The 15,156-nt window shown below is 54.5% G+C and overlaps 1 protein-coding gene across 5 annotated transcripts in view; it reads right to left on the bottom strand.

The window, feature by feature from the left end:
• Window positions 1–15,156, bottom strand: part of ACTN4 (actinin alpha 4) — a 71,243-nt gene that overhangs the window by 12,311 nt on the left and 43,776 nt on the right. For 3 of the 5 annotated variants that reach the window (XM_036876267.2, XM_036876237.2, XM_036876253.2), the window contains exons 3-11: window positions 14,960–15,079; window positions 11,718–11,804; window positions 10,589–10,676; window positions 8,795–8,873; window positions 7,818–7,899; window positions 6,998–7,083; window positions 2,586–2,678; window positions 750–980; window positions 25–172 (exon numbers count right to left, since the gene is read on the bottom strand). In XM_036876267.2, coding sequence (XP_036732162.1) covers window positions 25–172; window positions 750–980; window positions 2,586–2,678; window positions 6,998–7,083; window positions 7,818–7,899; window positions 8,795–8,873; window positions 10,589–10,676; window positions 11,718–11,804; window positions 14,960–15,079 — 1,014 coding nt within the window. Of the gene's footprint in view, window positions 1–24; window positions 173–749; window positions 981–2,585; window positions 2,679–5,881; window positions 5,968–6,997; window positions 7,084–7,817; window positions 7,900–8,794; window positions 8,874–10,588; window positions 10,677–11,717; window positions 11,805–14,959; window positions 15,080–15,156 lie in introns of all 5 variants that reach the window. The other 2 variants (XM_036876270.2, XM_036876260.2) reach the window with 1 other exon arrangement.

The following is a 15,156-nucleotide window of genomic DNA, read 5'->3' on the forward strand; positions in this document are numbered from 1 at the left end:
AACTGAGGGAGCGAGGAGGACTACCGTCGGTCCAAGCCTCATGGATGGAGGCCTTCTGCCGGAACTTCTCTGCCAGGTGGTCAAGCCGCTCCAGCCTGCGGATCTCGTTCAGCAGCCACTCCTCATAGCCCTTCTCAGCCTGCTCTAGGTGCTGCCAGCCATTGTTGATGTCCTGCAGGGGGAGGAGAGGGTAGGGCTACCACGGGGGAGCTGGGCACCCAGCAGGGCAACACCTCCCTGAAGGATCCGATGGCAAAACTGCAGAAATGGGCTGGGGTCATGTCTTTCTTTTGCTTTGCTACATCCATGTGCCTAGACAGGGCCTAGCACATGGCAGGGGCAATCAGTTTTTGTGGGTTAAATATGGAAAAAGCAGTGGGAGCCAGAATGTGTCTGTCCCATGAACGTCATCCCTCCTCTGAGAAGGGGCCTCAGGCACTGGGTGGTCCTACAGTCACACCAACCAGAGGTCCAAATTCAAACAATGCCACACAAACTGTGGTGTGGTTTGGGGATGGCTGGATAACTCTAGGGAGTGACTGGGAGAAGGAAGATGGTAGTGCATCTCCCACCACAACCCCACACCCCAAAGGCTATGCTGGGTCAAAGATTATGCTGGCCAAACAAAAGGCTGGGGGTGGTCTGGAGCTGTCCCTCTGCCCACTCACAGTGAATCAGTAGTTCTGCAGGCTGGCTCAGGAGCCGGGTGACATCTGGCCCTGGCCCACTCTCAGCCCCCAGGCACTCACCGAGACCATCTTGCCCTCGGAGGGCATGAAGGCAGGCCTGTTGCTGAGGCGCAGCTTGGTCTGCAGTGTGTTGAAGTTGATCTCTAGCTGGCACTTCTCCTGCACCTTGGGTGGCTTGTGGACACGCCGGTAATCTCGGAAGTCTTCCAGCTTCTGCTGCATCTCCTGGATGGTCTTTTGGGGCACACGGTCCTCCAGCCATGGGATGGTGCGCCGGATCCACTCCAGGAGCTGTGGGCCCACAGGAATCTGTGGTGGCCTTTGCAGGGGACTCAGAGTGCCGACAGGGCTGCCCCGGCTCATGGGCACATGGGACTTGGACCTTCGAGGGCCCTGTCTTAGGATCTCCCTGGCTCCCCAGACTGACCTTTCCATAATTCCCAAGGGGACCCCACAGCTGGGACCATGTGCTGCTCTCTGGTTACTTCCTGTTCGCACCTTTGCTCTTGGTTTCCCTTTTTCTCAGATCTAGGCAAGGAGGCCTCAACTCAAAATGCCCCTTCTCATGGCTTCCCGTCACCCCCACACACATGTGACCCTGCTGTCACCATCTTCACTGAGCTTAGCACTGTCTTCAGTCTCCTTGCTTCCGTGTTCCCTGACTATAAGCACCTCGTGGGCAGGATCCCCAGCATGCCTGGCTCACTCTGGAGTGGCCAGTGCCACGCACAGGGCCTGGGACATAAAAAGTTAGAGCAAAACTGGGAACATGTATTTTTATGAGCCATTCATGTCGTTGACAGAGTGAAGACAGGGTACAAACTGGACATTCTAGAACATTGCTAGGAGAGTAAAATCGGTTATTCAGCATAGATATGCTCAGAGAGGATGCCAACTTCTGGCAAAATGAGAAAACCAAGGACAAAGGTTTATATGTGTGTTTATATTTTGACATATGGTGCTGACCCTCTTTTGGAAGGACTGGGATGCTAAGACATAATCTTTTAACCTTTTCTTGGTTTTAGAAATGATGGTAGTAACAGATGGTACTTTTTTATTTTAATATCCTTAACTTGGCAAAATAAAAGCTTGGCCACTGTGGGTTGGCTGTCAAATACTTTTCCAAATTTTCATGGTCCATGAAATCGCAAAGTCTGGGAACCACTGGTGTAGAAGAGCAAGTCAAACTACTCTTCTTGGGGAGCTTAAATGTTTTTATTTTTTTAATACGGAAATTTTAAAAATAAAGGAAAGAATCTAGAAGAGATGGATACTAAACACCCACATTCCCAACTGACGTTCCGGGTTCAGGCTCTGGAGCAGAGCTCCTGGGTTTGAACCCCAGATCTCTGTCCCAACAGCTGAGAGGGAACAGGCGCCTGACCCTTTCTGGGCTTCAGTTTTCTCACCTGGAAAAGGGAGAAGTATAAGTTCCCTCCTCAAAGGGCTGCTGTGGAGAGTCCGCCCACACAGGGACTGCCTTAACACACTGCGGTCCTATTGTTGCTCAACTCTCAGGCCTCACTCCCTCCTCCTGAATCAGGTTCTCCATGGGTACAACATGAGAACAGGATTTTTAAAAAGCTCCCCAGATGATTCTAAAGGGTACTCAGGAAACTGTCCTTCAGTATCTCTTTAGGAACGTAGGCTGAAGACCCCAGGAGCCAGCTAGCATGGTGACACACGAGTTTGACCCTTAGCCTTATGAAACCAATACAAAAGGTCACATACCAGCTTGGCCAACTCCACAGTCTAACCTTCCCACCTTTTCTAGAAAGTCTCACGGCCACATCTGCATTTAAGCATCACATGACCTTTGGCCAAGGGTAATAAGAGGTGACCCAATCTTTCAGTTCTGGTGTGGCCACCGGGGGTGACAGCGAATGGCACACTCACATCGCTGGCCAGCCTCTCGTAATCTTCCATCAGGTGCTCATTCTCCTGATTGACAGCCAGCACCTTGCAGATCCGGTTGGCAGCAGTCTCAGCCTAGGGCAGGGGAAACATACAGTCAGGGCTGCCTGGGGGCTGGTGACCCTCCCTCCTGGTAAGCATGTCCCTTAAGAGCTCCAAGGCCCACACAGAACTCCCAAAGGAGGGAAGGAAAGGAAACATGGCTCCAGCAAGATGGCGCTCTGACAGGCCCTGCAGGCATCCCTGCAGCCTACTGCTAAGGCCCCCACCCAGACAGCCGGGCCCCTAGGCATTCTCAGCCCAGACCCTAGCAGTGCCAGAGGAGCCTCCCTATGGGAGAAATGGGTTAACAGGCCCATGAAGAGGAGTGCTGGGTGAGGCCAGGTGAGGTCCTCAGGCCAAGCCCTAGATAAGTCTCCCCTCAGGGGGAAAGGTAGGCTGCAGGGAGGTGGCACCAGAGAGCTGTGGGGGCAGGCAGAGGACGGGAGGGGGTCAGGGGGCGCTCGTGCCCCCCTCACCCAGAGAAGTCAGGTGGTCAGTGCATAGGCAAAGCACATCGCCCCTTCCTATTCCTCCCCTTGGGGGTGGATAATGATGGCTCATTGGGCAAAAGGGAGCCAGGGCTCCAGAGAGTAGGGAGCTGCGGAGCCAGTGACTAGTCTCTGCTCAGAACTACAGGACAATGTCCTGCCTTGTCCTGCTGCAGGGAAAATGCAAGGAGTGGTGAGAGAGGTGGGTGAGGGCTGCACACTGGGAGAGGAGAGACCAGGTACCTTTCAGGAAGCACAGAAAGGATCCAAGAGGAGGAGTTGAAACGGCAACAGAACAGGAACAGAAATAGTGAGGAGGGTCTACAGAGTGATGGGGAAGGAGGAAAACAGAGAGGCTTGGGGATGGCTCCAGACCTGGCTAGCTTCAGGTACAGACCCGAGCCTCTCCCATCCACATGCCGCTCCTGGGACAGGCGGAAAGGTGAGGGGGGACCAGCCAAGGTTGGTGTGCACGTGTGCGCACACACACACACACCCTGCCTCATGCTGCAGGTCACAACGAGGCAATGTCCCTCAGAGATGAGGCTCACAAGGGTCTCTGCCAATGAACACCCAGCCCCAGGCAAGAGCAGGAAGCAAAGCTAAGGTCATAGCTTGTGGGGGAGTCTGGGAGGTTAGTTAGTCCCTGATCCCTGACTTTGAGACAATGGACATCCCAAGTTCAGCTCCACCCTGCTGGGTAGACCCACAGAGGCAGGAGCTGCTGGTGAGAGGTGTTTTGTTTCACTGCTGAATATTCCTGGCACCAAACTCAGGGCTTGGTATGTTTTAGGTACTCAAGAGTTGATGAATGAATGAGAGTAAGTGAGCAGAGGAATAGGGAGCAAATGCTTTAGTGACCAGAAGTAAACTATCAGGAAAGGATGGGCATCCTCAGTGCCAGGCTGAAGTTTGCCTGGCATTTATAAAACAAAACAAACCCTAGAGAGCGCTCATTTAAAAGACTCATAGATGAGTCTCTGGGGAAAAGACAGCAACAATAATAAAAGCATTCGAAGGCTGTCCAAGAAATAAACACAGGCTCGGGGAAGCTAGACTCAGCTGGAGCAGCCTGAACCCTGAGCATCCCCCTCAGTGAACAGGTGGCTCCCAACTGCCTGGCCTCTATTTCCAGCAGCCTCAAAACCCTCCAAATGCTCTCTACCCTGGGCATTCCTGCAAACCCCTCAAGGCTGCCTGTCCCCCAACAGAGGGGAGTTCCACTCTAGTGCAGGAGGGCAGTGTGGGAAGAAGAGAAAATGTTCCCTCCAGGGAAATATGGTGGGCGATGAGGCTGGCTTGGGGGCCACAGAGGGGCAAGTCCAATGGCAAACATGCTGTGATTCAGTAGAGGTGAGGAATATCCCATCGCTGCCCACCCACCTTCCCACTAGAGTGGGGATCCCCTCCACTATTCCTGCCTGTGCCCTCCAGCAGAACAATTCAAACAAGCTCCAACCACATGCTGGGTAGGTGGTGAGAGCCTGTGAAAGGGCCTCTCTGGCCAGGGGGCTGGGAGGACCACGGCCGGTGGGGCAAGCCCAGCAGACCGGCCAGAGAACCTGACCACTTACAGAGTACCGACGGGGCCAGTGCTAAGCTGTTCACCTGCAGGGGCTCATTTCTCCCTCAGAACAATTCTGTGAGACAGGGGCTAGTGTGACCCCTACTTTACAGGTGGGGAAATGGGAGGGAAGGCCTTTCCAAGGTCACACTGCTGAGAGGGGGCAGAGCAGGGGCCAGCATGGACCATTCAGAGCAAGGCCCCTGCTGGACCTCGGGCTCTGAAGAAGGCAGTCAACAGGAAGCAGAAAGTGCAGTCTGTCTGTGACTTCAGGGACAGCTCCCTACCTCTCCAAATTTCAATTTCCTCCTCTTTTAAGTGGGGATAACGGCACCCATTTAAAAGGACTCTTTTAGTGCCTGTATCTGTGGAGTCCTTGGAGGAGTGCCCAGCATGCAGGAAATAATAAAAGAGGGCCAATTTCCTCTCCTCCTCCTTCCCACTTGCCAATTGATGACACAAAATCAAGTCAGTCTTGCTGCCCAAGACCAAAGACGAGGAGGCAGGCAGAGAGGACAGAGGTGGCCAGGCCTCCCTGTGGGCCTCTCCCCAGGAGCAGCGGGGCCAGCATAAGGTCAGCCAGGCTCAGGCCTAGCTGCCACTGGGAACTGCTCTGCCTGAGTCCATGGGCTCTCGGGGACAGGGGCCCTACAAGCTGAGTTAGCAGCTGCTGGCTGAGAGAGGAGTCTAACCTGTGCAGGCCGAGCCCTTCCTGGGGCATCTGGGAGGGGAAGGAGCTGCAAAGGGGGTAGAAAAGCCAGGGCTCCCCCAGGAAGGAACAGCCAGGGCAGCAGACAGGCGGCTGTTATGGATAAGGAAAAGAGAGGGGCAGGGCAGCTGAATTGTCAGAAACACAGGTCTGAACAGCAGCTCTGCCATTTAACATGATGCTGGGACTCAACTGCCTCGTCTGAGACACTGGGACACCACCACCTTTCTTGAGGGTGGGCTGTATGTACAGAATACCTGCAGGTGGGCAGTGAGCACTGGACCAGCACTGGCTCAATGGGGGCACTGGAGGCCCAGTCACAAGAAACCTGTCTGACCTGATCAGTCCTTATCATGTGGCAGTGGCCAGTGGCCTGGCCAGGGCTCCAGCCACAGACAGGCAATGGGGATGTTTGGGGGACGGCGAGGGCATGTCTCCAGCCATGTCAGTAAGGGGTGCTCCCGCCCCAGCTCACCTTTTGGGCCCCCGAGAAAGCGTGGTAGAAGCAGGACACGTAAGTCATGATGGCTTTCTCATCTGGCCTCAGAGTGCCTACAATATCTGCGCAGAGAGAGAGAGGCAGGACAGAGTGAAAGATGCAGGGAGGGCGGCTGGGGCCAGGCCCTAGGCTCATGCGGGAGGAACAGGGCTTGCTCTGGACTGGAAGCCAAACCCCTGCTCCGGCTGTGCAGGCAAGTTTTGCAGAGGCAAGAGGGGAATCCAAACAGGTGGCTTTCTGTTTTAATCAAGCCTGGGTTTGTGACACAAGCCACTGGTTCTGGAAAAGAAGCCTTATTTTGAGCTGGAAGGGTCAAATACTAACTGATCCTTCTGAAAACATTAAGATTGCATCTTGTGTGCCCACCTACCACCTTAGTACAGACCACCTAACAGTCTCCTGGGGCCCTCAGAATGAAAGCCAAACTCCTGATCCCAGACGAGAATGATCCCAACACCCCTGCCCTGTCACCTTCACTAACCTTGTTTTTCTCCTCCCCTCCTTTCTCTTGTCCTCCCTCCCCTCTCCTCTGCCCTCCTTTCTCCTACTGCTTGAATAAGCCAAGCCTGTTCCTGCCTCAGGGGCTGGCTCTTGCCCTGCCCTCTACACAGAAAGCTTCTGCTGCAGATCTGCACCTGGCAGCCCCTGCTCATCACTCCAGATGCCTGGTCATGGCACCTCCAGCAGCCTCCCAATGGTGGCAAGTAGCTCCCAGGTATTTCTCTCCCACCATCCTGTCCCATGTTCTCTACCATGCTGTCACATGAAATAACTATCTGTGGACGTGCCTGCTGTGTGTCCCACCCTAGACTAGCATGTAAGCCCCATGACAGATGGGACTCTGCCTGCCTCAGTCATCACTGTTTCCTCAGTGCCTGGAGCAGTGCAGCACAGAACAGACACTCAAGAGGATAATAATAATAGAGCAAGACTAAGTGGGTAGTGATGCCAAGGAGTCAGGGTGGGGGTGGCTTCCAGTTGGAGAGAGGCCACTGCCATCTGCAAGAGAAATAAGGTGAGCATGGGAGGCAAGAGGCAGCAGCGGCATTGGGCAGTGGCGGCGAGGTGGGCCTGCCTGGCCCTGCCCGGTACCTTCTGCGCTCCTGAAAAGGCATGGTAGAAGCTGGACACATAGGTCATTATGGCCTTCTCGTCGGGCCGGGCCGTGTTCACGATGTCTGCAAGTGAACAACAAGGGTTAAACTGCCCAAGTAGGAGTAGCGGAGGGGTGGCTGCTCACTGAGATCCAAAGGGTCCCAAGACCACAGCCACCCTGGGACAAGGACCTACAGAGCTAATTCAGTGACGTCTGGTGACTCTGGTGGACTCGGCCACACCCTCAGTCCCTCCATCCCCATTGGTCTCTAGAAAGGCCAAGGCTGTGGGAACTGGACTGAAATGAGGCCACTTCCTCTCTGTGCGAATGGTTCTGGACAGTCAACCCCAAGGGCCAACACAGGCCAGAGGCCTAGGTCCTAGCTGGAGTGCTGCATGGCTGGGAAATGGAGCAAAGTGGAAAAGGAAAAAACAAAACCCTCCACTTAGGTGGACTCCGAGCCTGCGGCTGGCAGGGAAGGTAGAGGCCTTGGTTATTCCCAGGGGCCAGCCCTCCCTGGCCACCTCACTGGCCCTTCCTGAGGTGGGGTGGGGCGCCGACAGGCTGGGCTCTGGCAGGGTGCCTGGGCCTTGGCCCAAGATACAGCCCCCAGAGAGCCAGTCCTCCTCATGCTCTCCCACCCCACCTTCATCCCTGAGCTCTCGGGTCTGCTCAGGCTGCTCCTGCTCTGGCCCCCCAGGCGACACCACTGTCCCTGGTTCACCCAGGTTCATTCAGCCATTGCCAATGGCTCTGCCAGTTCCCGAGACATGCTCTCAAAACAGGGTGATGACTGAACGAAAGGGATGTACTTACCCTCTGCATCCAGCATCTTAGGGATGTCTAGGTATTTCTCAGCTACCTCAAAGGCATTGTTCAGGTTGGTGACGGGGTCATCCTGCGGGGACGGAGGTGAGGGAAGGAGGAAGAGCTCTGTTAGGATGCAAAAGCAGAAGGGAACAAGGGCTAGCCTGGCAGGGAGGGATCTTGGGAAGGGAAAAGACTAGAGAGCTTCCTTCAGTCTTTCTTAAGCTATCTGTGCTGCTGCGGGGAGGTGGGACACCTTGATAAAGTCCGTCTCAAACCAAAGGAATAACTCTGGAAACTTTTGTGGAGCAAACCATCGACCTTTCCTCCAGAAAGAAATGCAGGTGTGCTTTTTTTCTTACAATTTCCAGGCACCTAGGTTGCAGATTAAGAGCTCTGTCCTGAAACCAGGGAAGTACGGTCCAGACTTGAGAGAGCACTGGGGTAGGGAGCAGACCCCAGGCTTCCGCATCTCACTCCCCTAGAGCACCTCTTCACACCACCCCAAAGAGATTACTCCCCGGGCGTGACCAAGCTAAGTGCAGGGTCCTCCCCCTCTCTGGCTCTAGGCCACCGCCTCCTCCAGAGGCTCTTCCTCTGCCAGCTCAGGTGTGTCATCCCTCCTCTGCAGCATCTGTCTGGCCCTGTCCCCTCCCTACTCCCATTCAGCCTGAGCACATGTGCATGGCTTCATCTGGCTGCTTTGCTAGGGACACGTCATCCTGCCGCCTCATGAGGCTAGGAGCTCTCAGAGGCCAGGCCCTGAAGCAGCCCCTGGCAGCCACAATGCCCGTGGAGGGAGAAGGGGACAGTTTCTGAGGGGAACAAGGAAGCAAGAATCAGCCACTGAGCCTCTTCCAGCCTGTCCATCTGAGCAGAGAATCCAGTTTTAGAGGCCAGTGATGGATGGGCATGGGGAAGGTGACTGAGAACTGGGGTCAGACTCAGGATGTGCATGGGCCACTGAGGGAGCACAAGACCCATACCTTTCTCAGCTTGTCATACTCGATCAGCTCTGGTCTGTGCCGGTGGATCAGGGCATTGAAGGCAAGACCATCCTTCCAGCTGGAGATGGAAAGGCAAAGGTTATGAGGAGGGCCCTCTCACTGTCACCAGAGTGCTAATGGCCTGGGCACCAGGTGAGTGATTCCTTTCCATCTGCTGAGGTAGTGTGCCAGGCACTGCAGGGAGACAGTGTGGCAGAGTGGCCATGAGCAGGACTGCTGGAGCCAGACAGCCTGTGGTGGAATCCTCGCTCTTCTACCTACTATCAGCGTGACCTTGGGCAGGCTCCATAATCCCTGCTACCTCAGTTTCCATGTCTGTAAAATGGGGATAATAATAAGCACCTACACTTCATTTGGTTGTTGTAAGGATAAAATGAGTAAATATGTAAATGCTCAGACCAGTGTCTGACACATGATGAGAACTTTATGACTGCCAGCTACTGGGAAAGCTGAGACCTGCTGAGCACTGTATGTGCAAGGCCCCGCTGTACCGGACAGGCCCATGAGGGTGGCGGGGGGGGAGGGGGGCCCAATGTGGGTGGCCAGTGCCTGGCTGTGTGACCTCCCACCTTGGCTGACCTGACCCATGGGCTGGCTGAATGCCAGGATGTGGCTTGGCATGAATGTCTCTGTTCAGAGGAAAATGACACCTGGTTACAAGCCAGACTTAGGTCATGGTCTTCTTCCCTAGATCCTCTAAGGGCTGGTTCCTACTGGGGTCAAGTTTAATGTCACCTCAGAGAGGCCCCCTTGGACAGAGAACTTTTCCTGATTTGCTTTTTATCACTTCCTCCTATTCTGTTGTCTTTGTGTAACACTTCTCACTACCTGGAATTATGTTGTTGGTTTATTTACACCTCTGTGAACTATTGGCCCCCTCCAGATGTAGTGTCAACTTTCCAAGGGAGAGGACTTTATTTTGGTGCTGCCGTATTCCTAACCCTGGCACATAGTAGGCACTTCACAGATATGTACTGATTGAATAAATAAATAAGTGCAGAGAGGACCAGTGGACTGGCGGCAGGAAAAGGAAGGAGACACAGAGGAGATCAAGAGAGGGACCACATGCTATTAATGGCAGTGCAGGGCCCCAGAGAGCCCGGAGACAGCAGGACCTCTGTGGATCCCATGAGGAAGCATCTGTTCATTCTTATGTGTGCTCTGTCCCTGGTCCACCCCCCCGGGACGACGCCAGAGGCTCACAGTGGTAAGTCACCAGGACACACCAGATCTGACCTCAGAGCAACCCCCAAAGCCTGTGGAGTAACCACCCGGCCACACCGCACTCCTGGTCTCGTGTGGCACTGACCACACTCGCTTTGTGTCATGACGAAGGTAGACATTCCTCATTTGCCTCTCTCACCTGAAGGACAGTGCGTTCCTGGCAGGCTGAGTCTCGTTCACCTTGTGGACAAGAGTACATTTTCCCCAACACTAATTTCACTAGCAACTAAGGATGGATCTCTCTTGAGAGACCAAAATAAAGGAAGAGGTTTGTCGTAGCCTCTGAAAGTTACCTTATTTGGGGAGGAAGAAGACTGTAAGGTCTGGGAGTGCCGGGCCCTAATGTCTCCTACCCAGGACAACAAGAAACTGCCCCGACCCCTGCTCAGAGAGGGTGCAGGGGCTTTCCAAGGGGCTCCCTGAGGGCTGGCATCTCACAGGCCATGACAAAGGAACAGGAAGTGAGGACAGTGGGAAGACAGTGGCTCAGGTCCTGGGGAGAAGCCAGGGAATGAGACAGGCTGTGGAGCATCGGCCGGGTGCCCTCACCTGATGTGGAAGTTCTGCACGTTGACATTCTTATATGGAGCTGTCTTTCTCTGGCACCACAGAAGGAGCCCTTCCTTGGCAGAGGTCTCTGCAAAACACACACATACAGTGAGCCCTGGCTCAAAACAGCCCTCAGAGCCCAGCCTGGCTGGATGATTCTTATGGCTCAGGCAAAGAGATCAGACAGAACTGGGGACAACACATCAGATGGGACAATGGCCACAGTGCCTGTGGGAACCACCCCCCATTCCAGGGACAGGCAGGCCTCTGCTGATCCTGCCGATCCACGTGTTGCACCAAAGAGAAGTCACTTGCTGGGGGTCACCACAGGAAGTGACAGTGACAGGACAGGCCTGTGCCACATTTGACCACAGAGCCTGTGCCTGCGGCTGTCAGAAGGCACCACCAAACAAGCCTTCAGTGCAGGCCTCTGCCTCTCCTGAGCAGTGAAGATCAGCTGAGGACATGAGCCCTGATCACCTAGGTCTCCCAGGTCCAGCCACGCTTCAGGGAAGCAACAGGGGAGGGGCTAGGAGGCTCTCCTATTCTCTGTGGATGGCTCTGGCTGTCCTCAACAGACTGGGAGTGCCATGAGGGCAGGGAACACGTCTGGCCTGGTCACCACTGTGGCCTGTCTCCAGAAGGGAAGGGAAGTTAGGCAGCTCATTCCTGGGTGGCCTGGCCTGACCCCAGGTCCACGGAGGCTAAGGTCCAAGGGTGGCAGTGCCAAATGGAAACGGGTAGGCACTGAAGCTCGGGAGAACCAGGCCAGGCCTGACACTCTCACTAGTTTGCCCTGTGACTCAGGTAAAATGGGGCAACCATGTCCACTTGATGAGGGTGGTGTGAAGTCCACCAAGATGGACACTGTAAGAGCCTAAGCGCCCTGGGTGGAACCAGAGCTGAGTGGCTATGAGGAGGAAGCCCCTTCACCTGCAGCCTGAGCCAGCGCCTCCACTACTCACTCCTGGGCAGCACCAGGCCTGCAAGTGATGCCAGGAAACAGAAGAGCCTCGAAGCATGAAGACAAAAACACCCAAAACCCTAACGTGACTCACGCCAACTCGGGTGGAACCAAAGTGGAGAGAACGGGTTGTTCTTTACCAGTCAGCAGGCTCTCAGCTCTTACCTTCCACAGAGATGTCCTGGATGGCGAACCTGAGGATGATGGTCCAGATCATTCCCAGGGTCATCTTTGCATTGCCGTCCACGATCTCTGCATGCAGGGAGCAGGAGAGAAGGTGAGACGGCTGTTAAAACCAGAGACTCCTTAGGCGGCCCCCTGGCCCTGTCTAATCATCAGCTCCCATTGCCAATGGAGCCACCCAGGCCTGTTGTCCACCACCCTCATCGGGGGAAATGTCCCCTAAACATGTGGGAAGCACTGTCCCAAAAGCCTTCTGCTGCTTGTGCCTCGAGGCTCTGGACATGTGCTCTCAGCCACATAGCCCTCTTCCCACCAGCCCATTCTCTCGACCCAGCTCTAGCCTCTCTGAGCCTGTCCAGAGGCTGCGCCTGGGACCCCAGTCATTTACACCTCCATCAAGCTTTTACAGCTTTGTCTCCCTACCAGCAGGTGCCAGCTATACTACTGCTTGTTGAGGATGTGCCCACTTCCAAGGCCACTGTGACCACCTTTGTCCAAGCCACTGTCATCTGCTCTAGAACTTGATGCACTGCCTCCTACACAACCCACCTTCCAGCTCTACACGGTTGCCAGGGTGGTCGCTTTGAAAGGCACATCAGGTTTGTGTCACTTCCCTGATAAATGCCAGCGGGGTCCCAGAGCCCGACCTGTAAGGCCTGCCCAGGGCGACCTGCCCCCTCGCTCCCTGGCGTTCTCTAGCTCTGTCCTTTCAGCAAGCCAGGCTCTTTCTTGCTTTAAGGACATCTGTCCTTAAGGAACACCTTCGGCCCTCTTTTCAGATGGCTGGTCCTTCCCATCCTGTAAGCCTCTGCTTGAGTGTCACCTCTCCAAAATAGCTCCCGACCACCACTTTGAAGGTGTTCCTGCAATCTCTCCCCAGCGCCTGGCTATTCCCCTCACACACCAATCACCATGTGTAACCATGTATTTGCTGGCTTATTTCCTTATTCACTGTCTGCCTTGTGACTACCATTGTATCCCCAGTACCTGGACCCGGGCCCCTGAGAAAGACTTGCTAATGCAGGACAAGCAGAATGGGGACTGGCTGATGAGGCACACACTTTCTTGACTAAGCAAAAACCAACCACTCTGCCAGACTTCTGCAAGTGAGAGAGAAGGGTTTGGGGCCATGCATCCTCAGCCTCACCAGCTTAGAGAATCATCATCTCTGGAACACTCAGGGCACCACGTGTCTACTGCCGGGTGAGAAGAAGGCATGTACGCAGCTCATGCTGGAGCCCCTCAGCCCGTGTGCCTCTGGCAGTCCTCTAGATGCCTTCTGCCCCCACACACCTCAGCATACCAGATGCAGGGAAGCAAGGGTGAGGAAAACGGGGGGACACTTTAAGGGGGACCTTGTTCCCTGACTCTGCAGAACAGAAAACTCTAGGGTGGGCTTGATTTGGAAAGGAGACCACCCAGGGGATGAGGCCCAACCTTCCCCAAGGACATACTTGAGAGGAAGGGGTGGGGGGCTCCATTAGCCACACCAGAGAAGTCCCCAGTAGCTAAGCTGTGGGCTGATGGCTGAGGGCAGCTTTTGGCTTCAGAGGTTCAGGATAAGGAAATATGCTCAGCCTGCTGCACAGAGGCAGGGGAAGGATACAATGTCTGTCTGGCCCTTTCCCAGGGCTGAGAACCCTGTACCTGGAAACCAGGCAGAGCCTTCCCAGTGTGGGGCAAAGGCAGCAATTCATTCAGGAAATCTAGGCTGCGCTCCTCCCAACTGCCAGGCACTCTAAAGCTGGGGAACAGGCACTGTTTGGAGAGGGGGCTGTAGCTCCCATACCCAGCTGGTTACATGAGGAAGTGGTCACGGAGTGCTTATACAGTTCCTGTGAGGGAGGAAGAAGCCTTCTCTCATGATACATCCACCAGCTGCTCCTCAGACCTGCAGCTGTGCCCCCACAAGGAGCCACGTTCCTGCAACCACCCTCACCATGTAGAGGGGCGGGGAGATGGGGCAGGGTCGGGTTGGGGCTCCCAGGTATTCCAAAGCTCTGGGAATGTCTCCAACAGGCTGCCTTCCAGCTCTGTCCCGAAGCCTGATGGTCACAAGGATTTGGGCATGAGCAGGGAACATTTTTAGACTAAATTTTTCTCCAAATGAAAACTAATGACTGCCATGGTCTCTCCTCTAAATCCCTTCTGTATTTACAGGCTAACATTTGAGCAAAATAAATGCAGCTGTGAGAAGCAGAAGGCTGGAGTGGAGCCAGGAGGAAAGATCCATGCAGGGACAGAAAATCTCAGGGCCTGATTGAATTTTTGGGTTTTGATTTTTTAAACAAACACCAACCACCTCAACTGTGGCATGTGAGGCTTGGCACCCATCCCTGGAGAGGTCCCAGGCGGGGGCAGAACCTTGGAACTCAGTACATGCATTCTGGCCTAGAGTGTTGGCCAAACTTTCAGAGTCCTGTCATTAATGGCAATTAGTTTTCTTTGTTTTTCTAAAAGTTGGGACAACATGGATGTCAGGGTGTAGGAAACCCTGCTCTGACTAATGAGCATCACTGTGAGCCCAAGCAGATGGGAAGCTTCTGGGTTCCATCAGGCCTTGCCTAGCCTCCAGAAGCGCCTGCGAGCTGAAGACAAGAGCCTGCTGCTGGAGGGACAGCATGCTGTCGCTCTAGTGGAAAGGCCAGGAGTGGAGGATCACAGTCCTGTGCATCCCCAAGGGACACAGAAGGAACCTGGGTATCCAGTTGGAGGCCAAACTCCCATAGGCTGGGCAGCCAGCAAAGTCTGGTCACTGACCTTTGGATTTGCACCCTCTGCCCCAGAGCCCCGACAACTAGGTCTCAAGAGCCCTTCTTGCCTCTACACACCATCAGCCCACAGATACCAACCAGGCAGGGCCTAAGGGCAAAGGTGCACTTGGCACAGAAATACCATGTCTCAGGCCCAGCATGAGGAGGGTGAGTGAGGGCGTCCAGGGTCTAAGCAAAGCCATTCTTCCCCTGCAGAGGAAGCCTATCCCACAAGATTGGGTGTGCCAGATTCCCCAGTTTTAGACTGGATTATTCTGTGGGAGGAGGGAAGGAATAGTTTGTGGGCCCAACGTCACACTGAGGTCAGGTACTGTGGCCACTGCTGAATATATATCAGGGCTTTGAGTGACCCCAAGTGCTCTCTGCCCCAACACAACTTCTGTTCAGAACTCAAGAGGTTGGGTCTTGGAGCCTGTAGGTCAGGAACTGAGCTACCCCATCTGAGCTCACCTTCTGCCCCGATGGAGACCAGCTTGACACCTTTGCTGGCGATGAAGTCCAGTGCTTTGTTCACATTGTTGATCTTGTGAACTCTCATCTTGCCCCGCTCTGGCTTTGGTAACCGCTCACCTATGAGCCGCACACAGAAAAAGAGGGAAAGAGAGAAGCTTTAGGATCCCTGATGCCATTGAGCATGGCACTCTAGC

Source organism: Manis pentadactyla, chromosome 15 (assembly GCF_030020395.1).
Source record: "Manis pentadactyla isolate mManPen7 chromosome 15, mManPen7.hap1, whole genome shotgun sequence".
Taxonomy (NCBI): Eukaryota; Metazoa; Chordata; class Mammalia; order Pholidota; family Manidae; genus Manis; species Manis pentadactyla.